The sequence below is a fragment of the Pimephales promelas genome, chromosome 2, assembly GCF_988280905.1.
Source record: "Pimephales promelas chromosome 2, fPimPro1.hap1.1, whole genome shotgun sequence".
Taxonomy (NCBI): Eukaryota; Metazoa; Chordata; class Actinopteri; order Cypriniformes; family Leuciscidae; genus Pimephales; species Pimephales promelas.
The window spans coordinates 5,369,245-5,387,922 of record NC_142770.1 but is presented as its reverse complement, the minus strand read 5'-3'; the positions used below and the strand labels follow the sequence as shown (position 1 = coordinate 5,387,922).

The window sequence follows — 18,678 nt, the reverse complement described above, 5'->3', positions numbered from 1 at the left end:
GGGCATAAAGCCAATTAAAGAGCGCGTCCGAGTAGAGACTGTGCGGGCGCCGCCACATAGGGGGACCAGATGTCCCGAAATCTAAGCTGTTGTCCCGAATCTGGCCCCAATTGTCCCTAAAATTATATTAAATCAAAACCTTGAATAGTTGTCTGATAAAATATTAAAAACTGTCCTTGGAGGTTGAGTCGGCCCCCGCCAGCAGCTCATTGGCTGCAGCATCTTTTCTGTTTCTTTTTTTGAAGTTCTACAAAGATGTAGGCGTGAATTTAAATATACATTGATACGCAAATTTTCATTTATTCGTTTCGTTGACATGGCTGGTGTACTGGAACCACAACACTGTTTTTAGTGGCAGACTAAAGATTAATGACAGACTCTTCTTTGATATTTGAAAAAAAAAAAGTTTGGTTCAGGTTTGAAATCATTATCGTTTATTATAGGCTATGTAGTCTAATATCATAGGCCTACCCATGAACACCCCCCTAAATCTCTTATTTTAAGGCACACTATGCAAGATTTGTACCTTAATGCAACAGCTTCAAAAGGGTGTCAGGCCGTGAGTGCAGAGACGCTCTGCGTGAGGGATATTAGCGAAAGTAACGTTAAATTCAATTTGACAAATGGAATTCCTGCATAGTGTGCCTTTAATAAAAAAGTGCAATTTATATGCAAGAAAAAAATGCAACATTATTTTTGTTAACTGCATTCATAAAATCTATAAATCTGTAATTATTCGGTTCTCTCTTATTTTATTAATAGATTAATTTACACCAAATTAAGATCTTAACCTTATTAAAGGGGAATCTTTGCCCGGATGGGCTAGTTTTGTTCAAAGTAGAATTTTAGTCCCAGTCCAGCCCTTTGGCATTAATGGTTCCATAAAGAACATTTTAACATCCATGGAATCTTTCCATTTCACAAAAGGTTCTTTATAATGGAAAAATGTTTTTACAATGTTCTTCTAAAAATGTTCTTCTCTCAGGTTTCCTTAAATCTGGCCCCGGAGATCCACTGCCCTGCAGAGTTTAGATCAAACCCAAATCAAACGCACCAAATCAAGGTTTCCAGAGTTACTAAAAAATCCAGGTATATGAGTTTGATCCGGGTTGGAACTAAACTCTGAAGGACATTGGCCCTCCAGGACCGGATTTGAGGAGCCCTGTTCAGCATGACTGCGAAACCCCCCTTTTGAAAGCTCTATTTTTAAGAGTGTATACCATGAGATTCAATGTGCATATATATGTATTCACAGAGAACATGTAAATCTTCTCCTGCTCTGTAATTCAAGGGTTGATCAACGTCTCATGACTCCTCCGTACACCACGGCATCACTCTCAACAGCACTCTGTCTCTGAAAGAAAACACAAATACATGTTCACTCACATATTTATCAAGAACTCGCTTTACACTTTTTCTATTTCTAAAATCCTTCTGCCTGTAATGTTTTTTTCACATTTTGGGGAGATAAAAGCATATCTGTGACATATAAGAGTTTGTGACAATAATGTAATAGGGGAGAGCGAGGCACAACCTAACGCGAGGTTAAATGTAACACAGACCTTTTACATATTTAGTCAGGATTGTGTTTCCACTCTTTTTTTCTCACCCGCTGATTTCAAGAAGATACTGGACAAAGAGTGTTTTGACACCATGCAAGTATACATTTTTTATCATAGGTTTTTTTTTTTTTTTAAGTTTTCTGAGTTGTGTGTATACGTCACCATTTCCACCATTTTGGAACATGTCAGCAACTCCTAGCAAATGTTTAAAATATGCTTTACACAGCAGGGTTAGTTGTAACAGTGTTCATTGTGATTTTAAGCTCGTTTTTATTATTATTACTTTCTAAAATTAATCATAAAATTTTTGCATGCAGCTGCCACTCACAAATATAATTCAATCGCAATTACAATATTTGATATTTGCACATCTGTGCAGCCCTTTCCTATTTCTATCCATGATATTGATCCATAATAGAAGGATGATTGGATGAGAGATGGATATATGGATATATATCTATACAGATACACAAACTATACAGATAAAATAGGACTGAATTACGTTAGTTACAAATAACCTCTTTGTCTTTTGACTGTTAACCCCACATATGGGGTAAGCTGTACATTTGCACTTCTGTCACTTTCAGTACAACATATGGTAGGTCCTAGAAAAGAAAAAAAAAATAACTAAATTATTTACTAATCTAACTAAATAATTTTTTTAATAATTGAGCCAAAACCAAAATGTGTTGGGTTTGTGCCCCGCTCTACCCTGTCACTGAACATTTAACAATAACAAAAGTAAAATTATTGTTTAAGTTATTTATCTCCTCTCTGTTTTTGTGTTTATTTCATATTAAATCTGATATTATTTTAAACGTATATGTTTTTTAACAGTTGATAGTTATTTTAATCCTGATCTAATCAGCAGAATACATTAACCTGTGTAACAGTTAAAACTTGCTAATCAAGCTCTTAGCATACTAGAAACTTCCAGACTGTGTTGAGGCAAGCTGGGGCTAAACTCTGCAGGACCGACTTTGGACACCCCTGTCATGCAGTTACACATGTTATAGAGATGCTGTGTTGTGTTCAGCTCTGTGTTTTTATCACTGTTTTTTTTTTTTCCATCTATTTGCCTGCATTGATTTGACATACTGTATGCTGTATAGATGTGTTTTGCAGTGTGTTTATTGTCATGTTCCAAAATAATTACATTTTTTTAATTTCATAAGAAGTGCTATCATTGTGTGTGTGTGTGTGTGTGTATAATATATATATATATATAAATTGTCTTTTATTGACAAAATATATTAGTTTGTGTTGGATAATTGTTTGCTTAGATCAGATAACATTTTAAGATGTCATATGGTCATGTGGACGGTTACAATATGCCCCTTACATGCCCCTTACATTCAATTCCATTCTTTAGGGCATAAATAATGATAGAAGTACAAGACAACATTTGTACCAGTCTACCAGATGTGTGAAATTAATTTGGAAAAAATAATAATACTCTGAACCCTAGATTTACACAAATGGAGAAAGCCAAAAAAGCGTTGGGTTATGCCCCATCTCCTAAATCTAAATCTGTGACTCTACAAAATACACAAATCAGAGGAGAAGACAAAGGGACACTAAAATACATCTACTGCTTTTATAAATATCTGTCTAGACTCGCTGCTACAATAATTCAGACACACCATACATAGAAATAAATTCTCTTACCGTTTTATGTCTTTTGTAGAATGTCGGATCAGCGTAAGTGATCTCTCTATCACGGGTCTGGACTGTATCAGAATTACAGAAACAAAACACTCAATGAAATAATGTTTGAGCACTGCTTTACATTATTTTGATATGATATAGCATATCTATATATATATATATATATATACAGTGTTTCCGCTACATTCATTCACCCGTGGCGGGCCGCCACACTTAAAATCCTCCCGCCACGGTTGCAGCTTCTCAGTGACATCCGATATTCTGCATAGTATTATGTTATTTTGTAAAGCCCCCACTAAAAAACTTTGTAAAGCACAATCAAGTTTTCACACTATATTCCAAGACTTCTAAAGTCATTGCATAATGTGTAATTTTAGTCGCTAAGTTAAAGTTAACGGAAAGGCTTTCAATTGTAATGATGGAATCACTGTAATGTTGGTTTGGTTGATGGTTTATTGATCATTATAGGTGTTATCAATCATTTAGTTGTTGTTTTTAGTTTGAGTTGAGAAATAAACATTAATCTGTGTGTGCTTTTTACTTTAGAACCAAGCAAGTTGGACTCATGAAACCATTTTATTATATCTGAATCGCATATCACAATTGCAATATTGACCTCAATAATGGAAATGACATTTTCCCCAAATCGTCCAGCCCTACTAAGCATAGATTATAGATATAATCCCTTCGCTATGTTCTTTTCAATGTGAAGCGTTGCGTGCTGTGACTTGGTGTTGCACGGTCAAGTGCATCATTCTGCACACGGGATGCGCATGATCGCTTATAATACTTTGGGGAGACAAGGGGGCGTGGCCTAGGAGAATAACTCCTAGCTGTGGTGCTGTGGATATATATATAATACTTGCCTTCTGTGTCTGTTTTTCTGTGTTTCTTGCAGATGCAGAAGATCCCGACAGCAGCAGCGACTATCATGAGAGATCCAGCAACAGAAGAAGAAGAGATCAACACTATCAGTGACTCTGAGACTGGACCTGAAGGAGAGAGTCATTAGTGTGAGTATATGTGTACATAAACACAAATGCAGATATCATAGCAGATGTATCACGTACCTGAACATGACTGACAGAGTTCAGTGTTGAGATGTGTGGTCTGGGTGCTGATGGTATTGTTGAGCACACAGCTGTACGCATCATCCAGACACTCAATCTCCAGAGAGAGAGAGAGATTGACTCTGAGATCAGACAAACTGATGCTGGACAATACATTCATTCCTGCGTACCAGGACAGAGTCGCATCACTCTCATTCAACACTGATGAACACACCAACGAACAATTTGATGATGATGATGATTGTTTTGAAGAATGGCTGATGACAGGAACAGGCAGGCGAGCTTGAAAACAGAATAAATCTAATTCAGTATAGACTATAGAGTGCTGTGATTTGTCAGTTCATTACATTTCAAATTGAATGAATGTGAGAAACAAATGGTATCAAATGTATATTATTAAAATATGTAATTACAAGAATGCATAAATGCACAAATAATTTTTTATCATCACAGAATTGTCTTTATATAATTTTATAATATTCTCAGTAATCGTGAATATTATCAATTTTTAAAAGACCAACCTGCACGCGCACACACAAACATACACTGCTGCTCAAAAGTTTGGGATCAGTCAGATTTGACTTTTTTAATTCTTTTTGGGGGGAATTTTAAAGAAGCTTTTAAATGTCTCTTATGCTCACCAAGGCTTCATTTATTTGATAAAAGTACAAAAAACAGTATTATTACAATTTAAAATAACTGTTTTCTATTTTTGTAACATTTTACACAACCATTCTGCCAACATCGAAATTGCTGATGAGATATAGAGGAAGATATCTAGTGGAAAGAGACAATATTACAAAAATACTTGTGAAGGTTTGGTAGACATCGCCCAATTGTAGCCTTGATCACAGGAATAAATAACATTTAAAAATTCAAATGAAAAATGGTGGTTTTAAATTGTCATAATATTGACTATTTTTTATCTAATGAGAGACTTATTTTCAAAAACATAAAAAAGCCTATACCGATCCCAAATATTTGAATAGCAGTGTATATTTAGGCCTATACAGTATATATATATATATATATATATATATATATATATATATATATAATAAACAAGGTAGTAATTCTCTACTCACCATAGACGGTAAGATTGAATATGTTGAGCGGTGTCTTTGATCTGCTGCCGGTGACTTTATAAAGTCCAGAGTCTGTGGTTTTGGTGTTTGTGATGGTCAGAGATCCAGTCTTCTCATCCAGTGTCAGTCTGTCTCTGAATCTCTCGAAGTTATTTCCTTTTATTTTAGCTATGAGATTGTTGTGTCCAGTTCTCCAGGCTATCAGTTCATCTGTCTGTATTTCAGTATCAGTGTTTAGAGTGACAGATTCTCCCTCAGTCACTGACACTGACTTCACTTCATCAACACCAGACACTCCTGAAACAACACACAGAAATATTCACTCAATAAAAGTTTTTTTTACTAATTTCAATGTATACTCATTGAAAAGGGACCGCAGCATGAACACAAAAGTATTTTAGTAAATTAGTTTGATACAACTGGAAAATATAGGAGGCAAAATGAATGATCAAAATAATAAATAACGTAAATATGTTTGTCAACAAATGAAAATATAAATAGAAGTGAAGACATAAAAATACTTACCAGACAGACTCCAGCACAAAAAGATGAAAATAAACATTTTCTTCAACAGTTCACAACACAGTGAATGAAGCTGCTGGACTGTATGAAGTGATTTAATGGAACTCTGCAGTCAGTGTGAAGAAACTCCTCCCTTCAGAAAGTGTACATGACTTCTCACAATGACACTGTATGATCTACAATAAGAAGAATGAGAAAAACAGAGAACTCATTAAAAAAACACAATTATATTATTATATATTATATTATAAATACCATAATTAATTTTGCTTTTGAAATTTAATCTATAGTGCTTTTATTTTGTTGGAAACATGCAAGAAGACATTTAAGCTTCCCATTTGATGAAACTAATTTTCAGAAATAGAGTTTGTGTCTGAATAGCATTTGCTGTGTTTCTGCTGTTGCTTTGTTTTGAGCTATTTTCATTGAAGGAGCAAAAACGGACAATATGTGTCTACAAAGTTTGATTTAGGCTACTTTTAACTTATCAATCTGTTATAAAATCAAAATCACGTCACATTTACAATCATGCTGAAAATCAGACAAAAATAGTGCTTCATATTGTTTAACATCATGTTATCAACTCATTATTGGGGGATTTTTGCCCCCTATAACTATAAAGAAACAAATTAATGAATGAAATAAAAATTATTTAAAAGTCGTCAAGACATAAATCAGTATTAACTGTTCTTAAACTTGAATTCTTTCTGGAAAAGGTCCGTCTGTGGGCGGTGCTACTGGAGGAGTTTATCCTCACTGACTGCAGTTTCACTAAACCACTTTACAACAGACCGGCAACACGTTTGACTTTCAAGAGAGTCCGGACTGATTAGGGATGGCCCGATACCGATACTGGCATCGGGGATCGGGTCGATACTGTCCTCATATACTCGTACTCGTACTCGTAAAAATTCGCCGATACCACGCACCGATACCACACGTTTTGCTACAACGTACATTTTGGAGAAACTGGCGCGAGTCCTTGTCGAGGTGAACTGATGAACTAGGAAAGTATAATGTCAGCAGTTTGGTATCATTTTAAGATAAGGGATGATGACAACAGCAAGGCAGACTGTAAGTTATGTTCAGCAAAGGTGTCGAGAGGGGGGAAAGAAAGTACATCGTTTAACACCAGCAATCTAATTAAACATCTGAAGACGCATCATAGCGCTGAATACTCACAGTTTCGGAAAGCTAAACCTAACGTTACTCCGCAGCAGCCAACACTAACACAGGTTTTACAGAAGCGCGAGAAGATGTCCAGAGATAATCCGCGGGCACAAAAAATAACAGAGGGAATTGCATACTTTATTGCACTTGATGACCAGCCATTGTCGGCTGTTGAAAATGCAGGATTTCGACATCTTCTTGGCATACTGGAGCCGCGATATGAAATTCCCAGTCGACATTACATTACAGACGCTATGCTACCGAAAGTGTTTCATGAGGTGAAAAAGCACGTCAGTGGCCTGTTGTGTGACGTTTCGGCCTTCAGTTTTACAACAGATATTTGGTCAAGCAGTGTTTGCCCAATGTCTCTACTAAGTTTAACTGCGCAGTGGATTGATGACGACTTTACTCTTCGCCACGCCACCTTACAAGCAAAGCCGTTCCGGGGCTCGCACACCAGCCAAGCCATAGCCGGTGCATTCGATGGGATGCTTCAGACCTGGGGCATTCCGAAAACCTCTGTTCACGTTGTGCTACGAGACAACGCTAAAAATATGATTAAGGGCATGAGTGATGCTGGACTCCCCAGTCTTCCTTGTGCCGCTCACACTCTCCAGCTGGTGGTCAACGAGGGCATTTTGTCACAGAGAAGTGTTGCGGATGCATTGGCTATCGGACGCAAAATAGTTGGCCATTTTAAGCATTCTCCTCTAGCCTACTCCTGCCTCGAAGACATTCAGTTAGAGATCGGTCAGCCTGCAAAACGACTACAGCGGGACGTCCAGACACGCTGGAACAGTACATTTTACATGATCCAGTCTCTGATTGAGCAGAAACGGGCTCTAGGAATTTATGTGTCCGAGAAAGAACTCCCTGATAATCTCACGGCTCACCAGTGGGCACTGCTGGAGAAGATTGTTACTGTTCTGGGTCCGTTTGAGGAGTTAACGAGAAAAATTAGCTCTTATGATGCTATGGCAGCAGATTTGATTCCTGCTGTCACTGTACTGCAGAGATTTCTGTCTAGAGAGACCGACGATGACCATGGCATCAACACTATGAAAGGGATTTTAGCTGCAGCTGTCAGGAGGCGATTTTCTGATGTGGAAGAACAACCCCTCTACAGCATCGCTACTCTACTCGACCCCAGGTAAGTGTGTGTGTGTGTGTGTGCGGGCGCGCGCGTGTGTGTGCGTGTCTGTGTACAGTATCTCTCTCTCTCTCTCTCTCTCTCTCTCTCTCTCTCTGTGTGTGTGTGTGTGTGTGTGTGTGTGTGTGTCTGTCTGTCTGCTGTCTGTGTGTGTGTGTGTGTGTGTGTGTCTGTCTGTCTGTGTTTGTGTTAGTTAGGCTAGTTAGGGAGTTGAAAACTAAAAGTTGCCTATGTCTTGCTGAAATGTAAATTTTAGTATTTAATTTTCATTTAACAAATTATTTGATTAGTCTGTTATTTGAATAGCCGAAGTGGTATCATATATTCAGGAAAACTTTCTTATTGTCAGATAGCCTTATATTTTTCTCCCTCTGTAGGTACAAAAAACGTTTTTTCTCTAACGCCAACACTGCTGCAAATGCCAAGGAGATGCTGATCCGTGAGCTGTTGAGGTCGTCTGGAGAAGAGGTGGATCATGACCTGAATGAACCTCCTGCCAGAAAACCACGCAGGGACCAGGCAAGCAGCTGCCTGGACAGTATATTTGATGAAATAGCAGATGAGCAAGCATCAGTCTCTCTAAACAGAGCTCAAGTAGGTTCTACTGCACAATTAGATACATACCTAGGGGAGACCACAATTACTCGAGAAGACAAACCACTACAATACTGGGCAGTTAACAAAGTGCGGTTCCCTACTCTGGCCAAAATGGCATCCAGATACCTCTCAGCACCATGCAGTAGTGTTGACAGTGAAAGGCTGTTCAGCTCAGTGTCACATATTGTGAATGAAAGCAGAAACAGAATCACAGCTGATCATGCAGAGATGATTTTGTTCATCAAAAAGAACCTGCCTCTCACTCTACCAAAAATTAACTAAGATAGTTCAGATCAGATTGCTGACTGAAATGTTTGTTTAATTGAAACATGGGAACTGTCACTGTGCAAAATAGTTATTGTTTAATTTAGTTGTTGTATAATTTAAATATGCAGTAGTTTAATTGAGACTATGCAATATTAATGTTTTGTTTAATTGAAATGTAAATGTTTAATTGAGACTATGCAACAGTTACATTTGAGACTATGCAAAAGTTGCATTTAAATTTTGTTAAATTGAAAGCTGGAGACTGTGTCAAATAGTTTCATTGATATATTGTCGAGTTGACTGTGTTGACTGTACAATACGTTTTATTGATATTTTGTCAGTCGTGAAGACAGAACCAGTGTTGAGGCTTTTTGTTTACAAAGAAATATAATTTATTTTTTATTTGAAATTGCCTGCATTTATTGTTTGACTCATTATTTTATTTTTAGACTTGTTAAAACAAGCAGAGAAGAAAATAAAAACTGTCTTCTAACCTGTGTTCTAAAATAGTATTCTGTCTTCTTTTCTGGGTGCCTATAGTTACTTTTGCGGTAGAAATATCGGTATCGTACTCGGTATCGGCAAGTACACAAATGTAAATACTCGTACTCGTATCGGTTTGAAAAAAATGGTATCGGGCCATCCCTAGTTCTGTTGTGTGAAACCACTTAGAGAACTGAAGAAAATGTTTGATTTCTTTATTTTCTTCTGTTTGTTCTCATGCAGTCTGGCTGGTAAGTATTTTTATGCCTTTAGTTCTCTTTATTGTTAGTTTGCCCGCACAATATTCTGTTCTTAAATGTGTCCATCATTCATTTACCATAATTAATATATAATATGTTTTAAATTTATTAGAACAAACCTACTCAACTTCAAAATGAAAAACAAAAATCTGTTAAATCTCCAAATTGTGAGTGAATATTTCTGTGTGTTGTTTCAGGAGTGTCTGGTGTTGATGAAGTGAAGTCAGTGTCAGTGACTGAGGGAGAATCTGTCACTCTAAACACTGATACTGAAATACAGACAGATGAACTGATAGCCTGGAGAACTGGACACAACAATCTCATAGCTAAAATCAAAGGAAATAACTTCGAGAGATTCAGAGACAGACTGACACTGGATGAGAAGACTGGATCTCTGACCATCACAAACACCAAAACCACAGACTCTGGACTTTATAAAGTCACCGGCAGCAGATCAAAGACACCGCTCAACATATTCAATCTTACCGTCTATGGTGAGTAGAGAATTACTACCCTGTTTATACATACTGTATACTTTGTGTGTGTGTATTAGGGATGCAACGGTACACGGTAAAATCCCGGACCGTTCGGTCAGCCCTGCATGGGACAATCTAACCTCGTGTCCCGCGGGACTTCGGTTCTGCCAAGACTGCCATAGAGTTCGTGCTGATCCTTTTACCGTATTTTCCGCACTATAAAAGGCGCACTTAAAAGCCTTTAATCTTCTCAAAAGACGACTCGGGAGCGCCTTACTATATAGCTATGGATCAATTAGTTAACAACGCTCCGCATTATTAAATTCGCCCGCGAACTCGCGCTCGTGTCCAGCTTATGCCCGCTTTGTTTGTCACACGGCCAGTTCAACCACGTATAAATCAGGTAATGTGTGTGTCGCTCACGAGCGCTCACTCTAACAGACACACGAACAGACCGGCGCTGCTCGCGCGTCATAGACGTTCATAAAGCGCTCCCCGTTCACACGGGTCGTCTCATTCAAAACAACCCACTGTTGTTAGCGAGCTGCCGCACATTGAATACTCATATGAGTCAGGCTGCGAATGTAAGTTACGTGCCCGCCCCAGCGCGCTCACGCTTACTAAATAAACGCCTCACCTCGGCTCCACGTAGCCTACTCTCTACATTCCCAGCGCAGATGCATAACGCAAACCCAGTCAAACGTTTGACTGCAGTATATTTTTGCACAAGAATCTCTCAAAAGTGGATGAGTAAATAACATTGCACTTTGTATCCTGAATGCAGTATTTTTTTTTAAATTATATTATTTTGCTCTGCTCTTTTTATTCAAACCACAAGCTAAGTTATGTTAAAGGTAAAAGTGCACTTTTTCTTTCACATTGATCACTTCATTTACCAGTTATCAAGGTTTGGATTTGGGATCCACTTGAATATTTTAAAGTTTCCTCGTTTACATTTTGTATTTCATAAGTGGTAGTTGAAGAGGTTCAGTACAGACTAGAGTGTTAATTTATTCCATACACATTGATGTTATTACTGTGACATTCTGTTTATGCTCATAAGAAAAATAAAACATATTTTTGGGATGAAATAGCAGTCTCTTTCTGCACAAAACATGTACCGAAACCGAACCGAGACCGTGGCCCAAAAACCGAGGTACGGACCGTACCGTGTGCCATCTGTACCGTTGCACCCCTAGTGTGTATGTTATGAATGTTGTATTAATATTAATATAGTTCATTTTAATTTATACAGAGAAGACTGCGCTGTTTTTCATTTAATAACTTTATTCAGTTTATGTATATTTCCAACCTGAATATTACTATTACATCCTGGCGCTGCGTCATATCATTACGCCTGCTGCACTCATGGTACGGCAGTAAAGTTTCTTCATTATTACGCAGGAATGAGAGTATAGTTCCTAGCCATATCAGCCTAGAAAATCACAACTTTACATTTTCCGTCAGTCTTAGTGCACGATGTAACTACAGAAGAGTCAAGTTTTAAACAATTAAATACAATAGTTGCTGAGTCTGTGATCTGAACACTTTACCTCAGAGCATCCATAACTGAATGAATTGGGAATAGGCCTAGCCTATTAGCCTATAACTAAATGTACATTGTAGCGCAGGGTTAAGTGATTTACGATGATTTGAGACAAATATAATGTAAATTTAATATAAAACTATGTAGGCTAAATGGCGTTCTGTGTTGCGGCAGGATTTTGAACAAGAGCCGTTGCTGGGCACCGAATAGCACAACCGCTGTGTGTACACCATAGACTGTAGGGTGTATAGCCTACACTCGAACAGAAAATGTGTCTGAATTTTAAAGACGTGGCGCTGCGCTTCTCGTCCGGTGTGCGCGACCCCTTTAAAGTGGTGTTTTCTTTTTGAGCCGAAGAACTCCAATACAGGCAAGGTGACTGAGGCGAGATTACTTTTTTTGTGGACAGAGTGTTTCACTCTCTCTCGCTCTGACGACGTTCTTCTCAGAGTAGCTGCGTGGCCCGGGCTGCGTCTTCTTTGATAGGTGTCAGCCGCAGCGGAGAGAGAGATCAAACTCGCGCTGGAGTATTTACGTGTCTTGTTATCATAACTGTCCTGTTAATTTTAAACATCGTGGTTATCGCCAACACCGGTATATTGCCACACTCTAAATTAACACGGTGTCGATATTTCATGCTTTAAATATCACGATTATCGTCAACACTGGTATATTGCGACACCCTACGGAAGCCCTAAGAGGCCATGGATTATCATTTTATTTTATTTACATTTTTCTCGCGATCACAACTTATTTTTCTTGTGATCTCAAGATAACAAAAGTTGTTTTCAGGATGTTTAACTGTTTCATGAGGAAATCTCATGCCTTCTGAATGTTCTTGGTGTAGGGCTAGCTATATCATGTTATGGTCTTTGAAATTTCATAAATTTACCAATTGCTCGTAGCAGAGATGGACGAAGCTATCGAGTCAGCCAGATAAGAGCATTCACAGCGCACATAGAGGCGGCGGTGTAGCAGAGCAAAGGCGACATTGCCGTGATCCTTTCGCCGCCCATCAATATAAGCCTATTGTTTGAGAAGGGCATCCTCAAGATAGCGTCGGTGTAGGTTACGTTTTCTCAGCTTTTTCCTGAATTTTGTTCAAAACTTGATTTTTCTTTTCTTTTTGAAGACTCTTTGTTCTCAGTGCACTGATAAGTTTGTTTACGTTCCCCATGCATCAAAGATACTGTGTTTTCTTCAATGACCATTCACGGATAGGCTACACAGCACGTGGATAAAGTGGATGCTAGATGCCTACAAGAGGCGATGGAATCTGAGGATTTAAGGTGCTGGAGGGAGATAGGGAGAATGTCAAGATGGTAATAATGGACATTTTTCTTCAGGTGTCACCAGGCTTAGCAGATTTGCTGCAGTCTTCGATTGATTTTGCACACAGGCTTGGCCATATGAACGCCCTCGCACAATAATTGTACATTTTCTCTCTCTGTTTGACCGCGATCGTATCTGGACTGATGCTAGAAGATCAGAAGTGCTTAAACAGAATAAGATTAGGGTCGCCGTGTTGGCTTCAGGGGTCCAATTGCTGTCGTGAATGGAAGAAGGATTTCTGTGGACGTGGAAATAATTGTACTGTCATTGGCAAAAAGCTGACAAATAGGCAAGAGCATACAGGTAAGCTAAAGGAGGGGAGACAACAGATATAGCCTAAATCGATTATAAAGGAAGAGGAAAGAAAAGTGGGAAAACTAAAACAAATCTTCTCTAATTATTGACAGCAATTTGGTCACATATGAAGCTAGAGTTTCACATTTTGTTTCTATTTTTTATTCATGGCTCTATTCTTCGTCATTTGAACCTCATTTTGCTGATAGCTTTTGTGAGAGGGTTCAAGCATTTACACCTATTAAGTGCTGGAAATCGATCGTCTTGTGAGATGGATTTGACTTTGGAAGAGTTGGATGTGATTATGCAGAAAGTCCAGATGGACTGCCTTTTGATTTCTATAGGACTTTTTGGCAAGACATAAAAAAGCTTGTTTTGGAAGTTTTAAAAGACTGTGTGAAAGGTGAGTTGAGGGCTTGATGATTTTAATCCCAAAACCTAACAAAGTTTCTTCATATTTAGATAATTGGCACCCAATTACTTTTCTTAATCCAGATTATATATTGTTAGCTTCCCTTTACACAAATAGATTAAAAAAACATGCTTAAAAGAAATTGTTTCAATTTCCCAATCTGGCTTTATAAAAGGTAGGCATATAGCAAATAATATTCGATTTGTTTTAATATTTTAGATGTTTGAATCTTTGTGTAGATTTGGTTTTGGCTCTTCATTTATAAAAATAGTACAGACTTTTTTCAAAAATTTTAACAGCAATGTATCTTTGGTGAATGGTGTTTCTCCCCGGTTTACGGACCTTTATGGGTGAACGTTTCCTTCACAATCTGTCTTTTCAGTATGGCAAAGTATTTCATCTTACTTCAATTGATCCCGATCTCACATATAGGTTAGAATGCCAATTGATTAATTGTCATTTGTATAATAGTTTAACTACACATTTGATTATTCTGTTTAACTCGTTGCTCTTATTGTTCTCGTTCATTCAGTTACCAATGTTGCCCAGGATCTCACGCAGGCCGTTCTTGTTTACGCTCATCCCACATCACAAATTCGCAAACAAAATCATTAGTCAGAGGTTATGGCTAATAGCATTTATTACCATTGGTCACCCATTTTTACCATTATTCTATATAACAACTAGTTATTCTGATTCGTTTGAGCATTGTTGCATTCTTGTAATTCTTTAATAATCAACATTTTATTTAAAAAAGAAATGTTGATAATTGAAATCAATGTTAAGTATCAATGAACCAACAGATATCACAGAACTCTTTTTTACTGAATTCAATTTATTTTCCAATATTTTTCAGCTCGTCTGCCAGTTCCTGTTATCAGCAGAGACTGTTCCGTCCTCAGACTGTCCCCAAATTGTTCAGTGGTGTGTTCATCAGTGTTGAGTGTGTGTGATGCGACTCTGTCCTGGTACGCAGGAATGAGTGTATTGTCCAGCATCAGTGTGTGTGATCTCAGCATCAGCCTCTCTCTACCTCTGGAGGTGGAATATCAGGATAACAACACTTACAGCTGTGTGCTGAACAATCCCATCAGCAACCAGACCACACATCTGGACATCAACACACTCTGTCACACATGTGCAGGTTTGTCAGCAGACGTATATTTTTTTCCTGCAAACTAAGTGAATCATATTTCTGTTATTTAAGTTCTTTATTTTTTCTCTCTGAAGACTATATCCACTGTTGTGGTTTCACTGAAGCTGTGATCCGATTGGCTCTCTCTGCTCTGGTGGGCGTGGCTACTGTTGCTGTTCTGGTTTATGACATCAGATCCTGAAGTCTTCAACAGAAGAAGAGAGAGCAAACGCCATCAAACTCTGATTAATCAGATACTCAGGAAGGTGGAGATGTTCCTAAACGACTGTAGGCAATATATTAAAAGAAACCCTTGAAGTTACATTCATGAATAAATATAATTTAAGGGATTATTGATTAATTGTATCAAATGTAGATTCTCCTTTTATTAAGAATCCACGATATTTAAAATGAATAAAGACATTTGCTTTCCACCCCCTCTTATCCCAATGATCATTTGAGTTCCTAAGGCACAGATGAGCTGATAGTAGCCGCATTTCCACTGCCAGGCTAGGGCTGGGCCAGAGCAAACAGCGAGCCGAGTCGAGCCAGTGGCCTCGGGCCTCAAGCACCGGGCTTGCATTTCCACTGCCGGGCCAGTAGCCCCACAACGCTGCCCTAAACCCCGCCCCTTACACGCCTTTCTGGATCAAATGTCATACAACCCAGCCCATTTCAGCGGGTTTTATGAATTAATTTATTTTTTAAGTTAGGAAGATATTAGATAACATGTATATTAACTCACTGGCCGTGGCTGCAATAGTGTCCCAATTGTCTCGCGAGTCGCCACTAATAGAGGGACGGTGACCCAGCGCACCGTCCATCAAGTCGAACCATGGAAAAATCCTTCTCTGAACTCCGCTTTGTCCATTGTGCGTTTTAATTGCCTTGTACAATACTGCGCCTGCAACTTTTTTATTTTTTCCTGAACTTGAAGCGTTACTCGCTGAATGCTTAGCTTAGAAAGTTCAGCATCGATGTATTTCGTAACATCCTTGTTTCTTTACACGCCGTGACGTCATACAAATTGACGTCGTACCCTTTCTTCTGCCCAAATGCTCAGAAAAGCTGTGGTATCCTCGACATACCAGTACAGGCGATTCTCTATTTCAAGCAGCGATATTTATTTATTTTTTTTTTTGTGCGATATTGCTTCAGATCATAATGTTCCATAACACAGATAAACTCCGCCTTTTACCTTGAGCACGCCTCTAGCACGAGCTGGCCCGCTCTGGCCCAAGGTATTCGACGGGCCAGAAATCCTGGCCATTGGCCCCGAGTAAGCCCCGATCAAGCCCCGGAAGTGACAGTGGAAATGCGACTGGCCCTGGCACGCACTAGCACGGCTCGGCACTGGCCCGGCAGTGGAAACGCGGCTAATGATCAAGGCTTAGGCCAAATTGTGTGCATTTTGGGGGTCTATGAATTGTCACAATATTATTACAAAGGGGAAAGTCAGAATTATCTGATTTGTCAGCTTGAATGTCTCACATTTGGGTTTTAGTTACATAGTCAGGGAAAGGATAAAAGAAGATTGTAACTTTGCTCTGTCTTTTTTATGCTCTAGCTCTCTTCTCATTCTCCGAGTCCCTTACTTGGGGTTCTCTCTCTTTACCTAACATTTTACATGTATGCTGGGTATAATTAGTGATATAAGTTATCATCTCATACATCTATTTTGTAACTATTTTAAGTGTAAACATAACCATACTTTGTCATTAAACCTTTTCAATTACAAATAATGAGCTAACTAGTTTTGATTTGGTATTGACTTTGAAGTTCTACCTATTACAATACAATATTGTCACTCTATCAACGTTCTTCCACATATTAAGTTATTGTAACTGCACTTATTTCAGTTGTTGGTATAAGTGGCAGTGGGTGGTAATAGACAAGAAATGTACACTAATCTACCATCATGCTTGTAACATTTCTTAAATTAGTCATTCAGCAGTCTTGCAGCCTTTCCCTGCAGGAAATCCACCCTGGGCTTCTCCTCAAGAGAACAAAAGGCTCTCCTGAGAATTAACATTTGAACTCTCTCTTGTATCTATAACAGGAAGATCCAAAACGCAACACAGTTCACACCTAACAGTCATCATCTCCCCTGCTCCCTCTCTTCTCCTCCTCACTTAAAGCTCACTAAAAACCTATGCAATGATTAAGTGTGTACGAAAGTAACTATACATGTAATAGACCTTTTTCGCAAACACCGGAAGTAGCTAACCGCGGCCATATTGTTGACGTGACAACTGTCTTGCCGCGCACAGGTTTGAGTTGAGGAGGGGAGCAGTAACATTAGCCTAATGGCTTCATCTCATTGGTATCAAGAAAATATAAGCTTTATTGATGTGGACCAATACCCATATAAATAGACCCAATAGCCTTTAGTAAAGATCCGTCCTTATTGCTAGCCATAACTTATCCGGATATTTATAACTTATCTCATTCATACAGTATCCGCATACACTTCGCAGGAGCTGAAGAGCTTCAAGTCACTTGAGTCATATGACTACTTAATTTCTGGCAAAGTCGGCAACCTTAATAATTTGCTCAATTTATGGCAGCTTCCTCTATTTGAAAGAGCAGTTTCAGCCACTGCTTACAGCTAACCATATGTGATAAAATTATGGGGACAGACTTTGCTGTGAGGTTACGTTAAGTTATCTAAAAACTGTAACGTTAGCCTACATGTGATAAAATTATGACAACAGACTTTGCTGTGAGGCATATATCCCTAATGTTACCTGTGGTAAAATTGTTGTGGGAACAGACTTTGCTGTGGGGAGTTGGCTGAAAGTTTAGCCTATTTATCCTAGCTAGCCACAAGTCGCTCATGTGCTGGCTCGTGGCTCGACTCCTCTGTCCAGATTTGGAAGTCACTCAAAATACTCTTTCACGGTGGCTTCAGTCGACTTCAGTGAGGTGCAGTGGTTTTTGGGAGGAGTAGTTCCTTTGCTGAAATTAAAATATGTACACAGGCTTGTACCCATGGGTCCGCAACTGCATTCTGTATACAAATATATTCATTAATCTCAACGAATCTCGCTGGTCCCAAAATGGGCCGACCGACCAACCTTCTTTACTCCCCGCTGAACGCGAGCGATTACAAATGCGTAAAATGCACTCGCGCAGGTTGAGCGCGGTAAAATTGGTTTTCAGGTTCGATATATTTCGCCTGACATTTGTTTTCCCTTACCACTGTTCTATAGGGTCTTACAAAGATATCAAAAACAGGATTAGTTTGTAAAAAGGGGCCACGAAATCGATCCAAATGGCGGGGTTCGATTTGTGGTGAAGGTTTAAGCGTGTTCCGTCTTTTCCAAGCAAAGTGAATTTTAATTACATGCAACACATTTAATCTTATGTCTTAACTCATTTCATCTGACTCCATAAATTGAAAAGGTTTATCAATGATATGTGCATCATTTAATACGTTAATGCTCGACTATTCCTTTTAACTCTAATGAAAATAAAGTCAAAGTCTGTTAGAATAGTCAAGTATAACAATTTATTATGTCAGGTAAATGTATTATTACAGTTCCACAAGATAATCAGAGAAAACCATCAATTGTTTTAGGACAAAGGAACTTTACCCAACATATTAACTACATGAGCTGAGTCTCGGAAGACACAACATCTTGGGCTG

At 38.6% G+C, this 18,678-nt stretch overlaps 4 protein-coding genes across 4 annotated transcripts in view; 3 read left to right on the top strand and 1 right to left on the bottom strand.

Annotated features, from left to right (window-relative positions):
- The window catches only part of LOC120474283 (titin), a 164,302-nt gene that overhangs the window by 57,240 nt on the left and 88,384 nt on the right, over positions 1 to 18,678 (top strand). The gene's annotated exons all lie outside the window — the stretch shown is intronic.
- Positions 620 to 6,866, bottom strand: LOC120474274 (uncharacterized). Its single transcript, XM_089132696.1, has 6 exons — positions 6,755 to 6,866; positions 5,386 to 5,682; positions 4,301 to 4,582; positions 4,097 to 4,222; positions 3,231 to 3,292; positions 620 to 1,354 (listed from the first exon to the last, which is right to left on the bottom strand). The coding sequence occupies exons 1-6, from the start codon at positions 6,864 to 6,866 to the stop codon at positions 1,298 to 1,300; spliced, it is 936 nt and encodes a 311-aa protein (XP_088988822.1). The 3' UTR covers positions 620 to 1,297.
- On the top strand, positions 5,570 to 9,733 carry LOC120481140 (zinc finger BED domain-containing protein 4-like). Its single transcript, XM_039674598.2, has 2 exons — positions 5,570 to 8,227; positions 8,605 to 9,733. Exons 1-2 carry the CDS (start codon positions 6,924 to 6,926, stop codon positions 9,104 to 9,106), a joined length of 1,806 nt encoding a protein of 601 aa, XP_039530532.2. The 5' UTR covers positions 5,570 to 6,923; the 3' UTR covers positions 9,107 to 9,733.
- Positions 9,777 to 16,864, top strand: LOC120474275 (uncharacterized). Its single transcript, XM_089132686.1, has 4 exons — positions 9,777 to 9,825; positions 10,032 to 10,328; positions 14,751 to 15,038; positions 15,125 to 16,864. The coding sequence occupies exons 1-4, from the start codon at positions 9,777 to 9,779 to the stop codon at positions 15,229 to 15,231; spliced, it is 741 nt and encodes a 246-aa protein (XP_088988812.1). The 3' UTR covers positions 15,232 to 16,864.

Excerpts from the sequence above, each read along its gene's own strand:
- LOC120474275 (XM_089132686.1), top strand. The coding sequence starts at position 9,777 with ATGTTTGATTTCTTTATTTTCTTCTGTTTGTTCTCATGCAGTCTGGCT. Across the intron at positions 10,329-14,750 it reads ATTCAATCTTACCGTCTATG|CTCGTCTGCCAGTTCCTGTT; the intron begins GTGAGTAGAGAA and ends AATATTTTTCAG. Across the intron at positions 15,039-15,124 it reads ACTCTGTCACACATGTGCAG|ACTATATCCACTGTTGTGGT; the intron begins GTTTGTCAGCAG and ends TTCTCTCTGAAG.
- LOC120474274 (XM_089132696.1), bottom strand. The coding sequence starts at position 6,866 with ATGTACGTTGTAGCAAAACGTGTGGTATCGGTGCGTGGTATCGGCGAA. Across the intron at positions 5,683-6,754 it reads GATCCCCGATGCCAGTATCG|GAGTGTCTGGTGTTGATGAA; the intron begins GTATCGGGCCAT and ends GTGTTGTTTCAG. Across the intron at positions 3,293-4,096 it reads CAGAAAAACAGACACAGAAG|TCCAGACCCGTGATAGAGAG; the intron begins GCAAGTATTATA and ends ATTCTGATACAG.
- LOC120481140 (XM_039674598.2), top strand. The coding sequence starts at position 6,924 with ATGTCAGCAGTTTGGTATCATTTTAAGATAAGGGATGATGACAACAGC. Across the intron at positions 8,228-8,604 it reads GCTACTCTACTCGACCCCAG|GTACAAAAAACGTTTTTTCT; the intron begins GTAAGTGTGTGT and ends CTCCCTCTGTAG.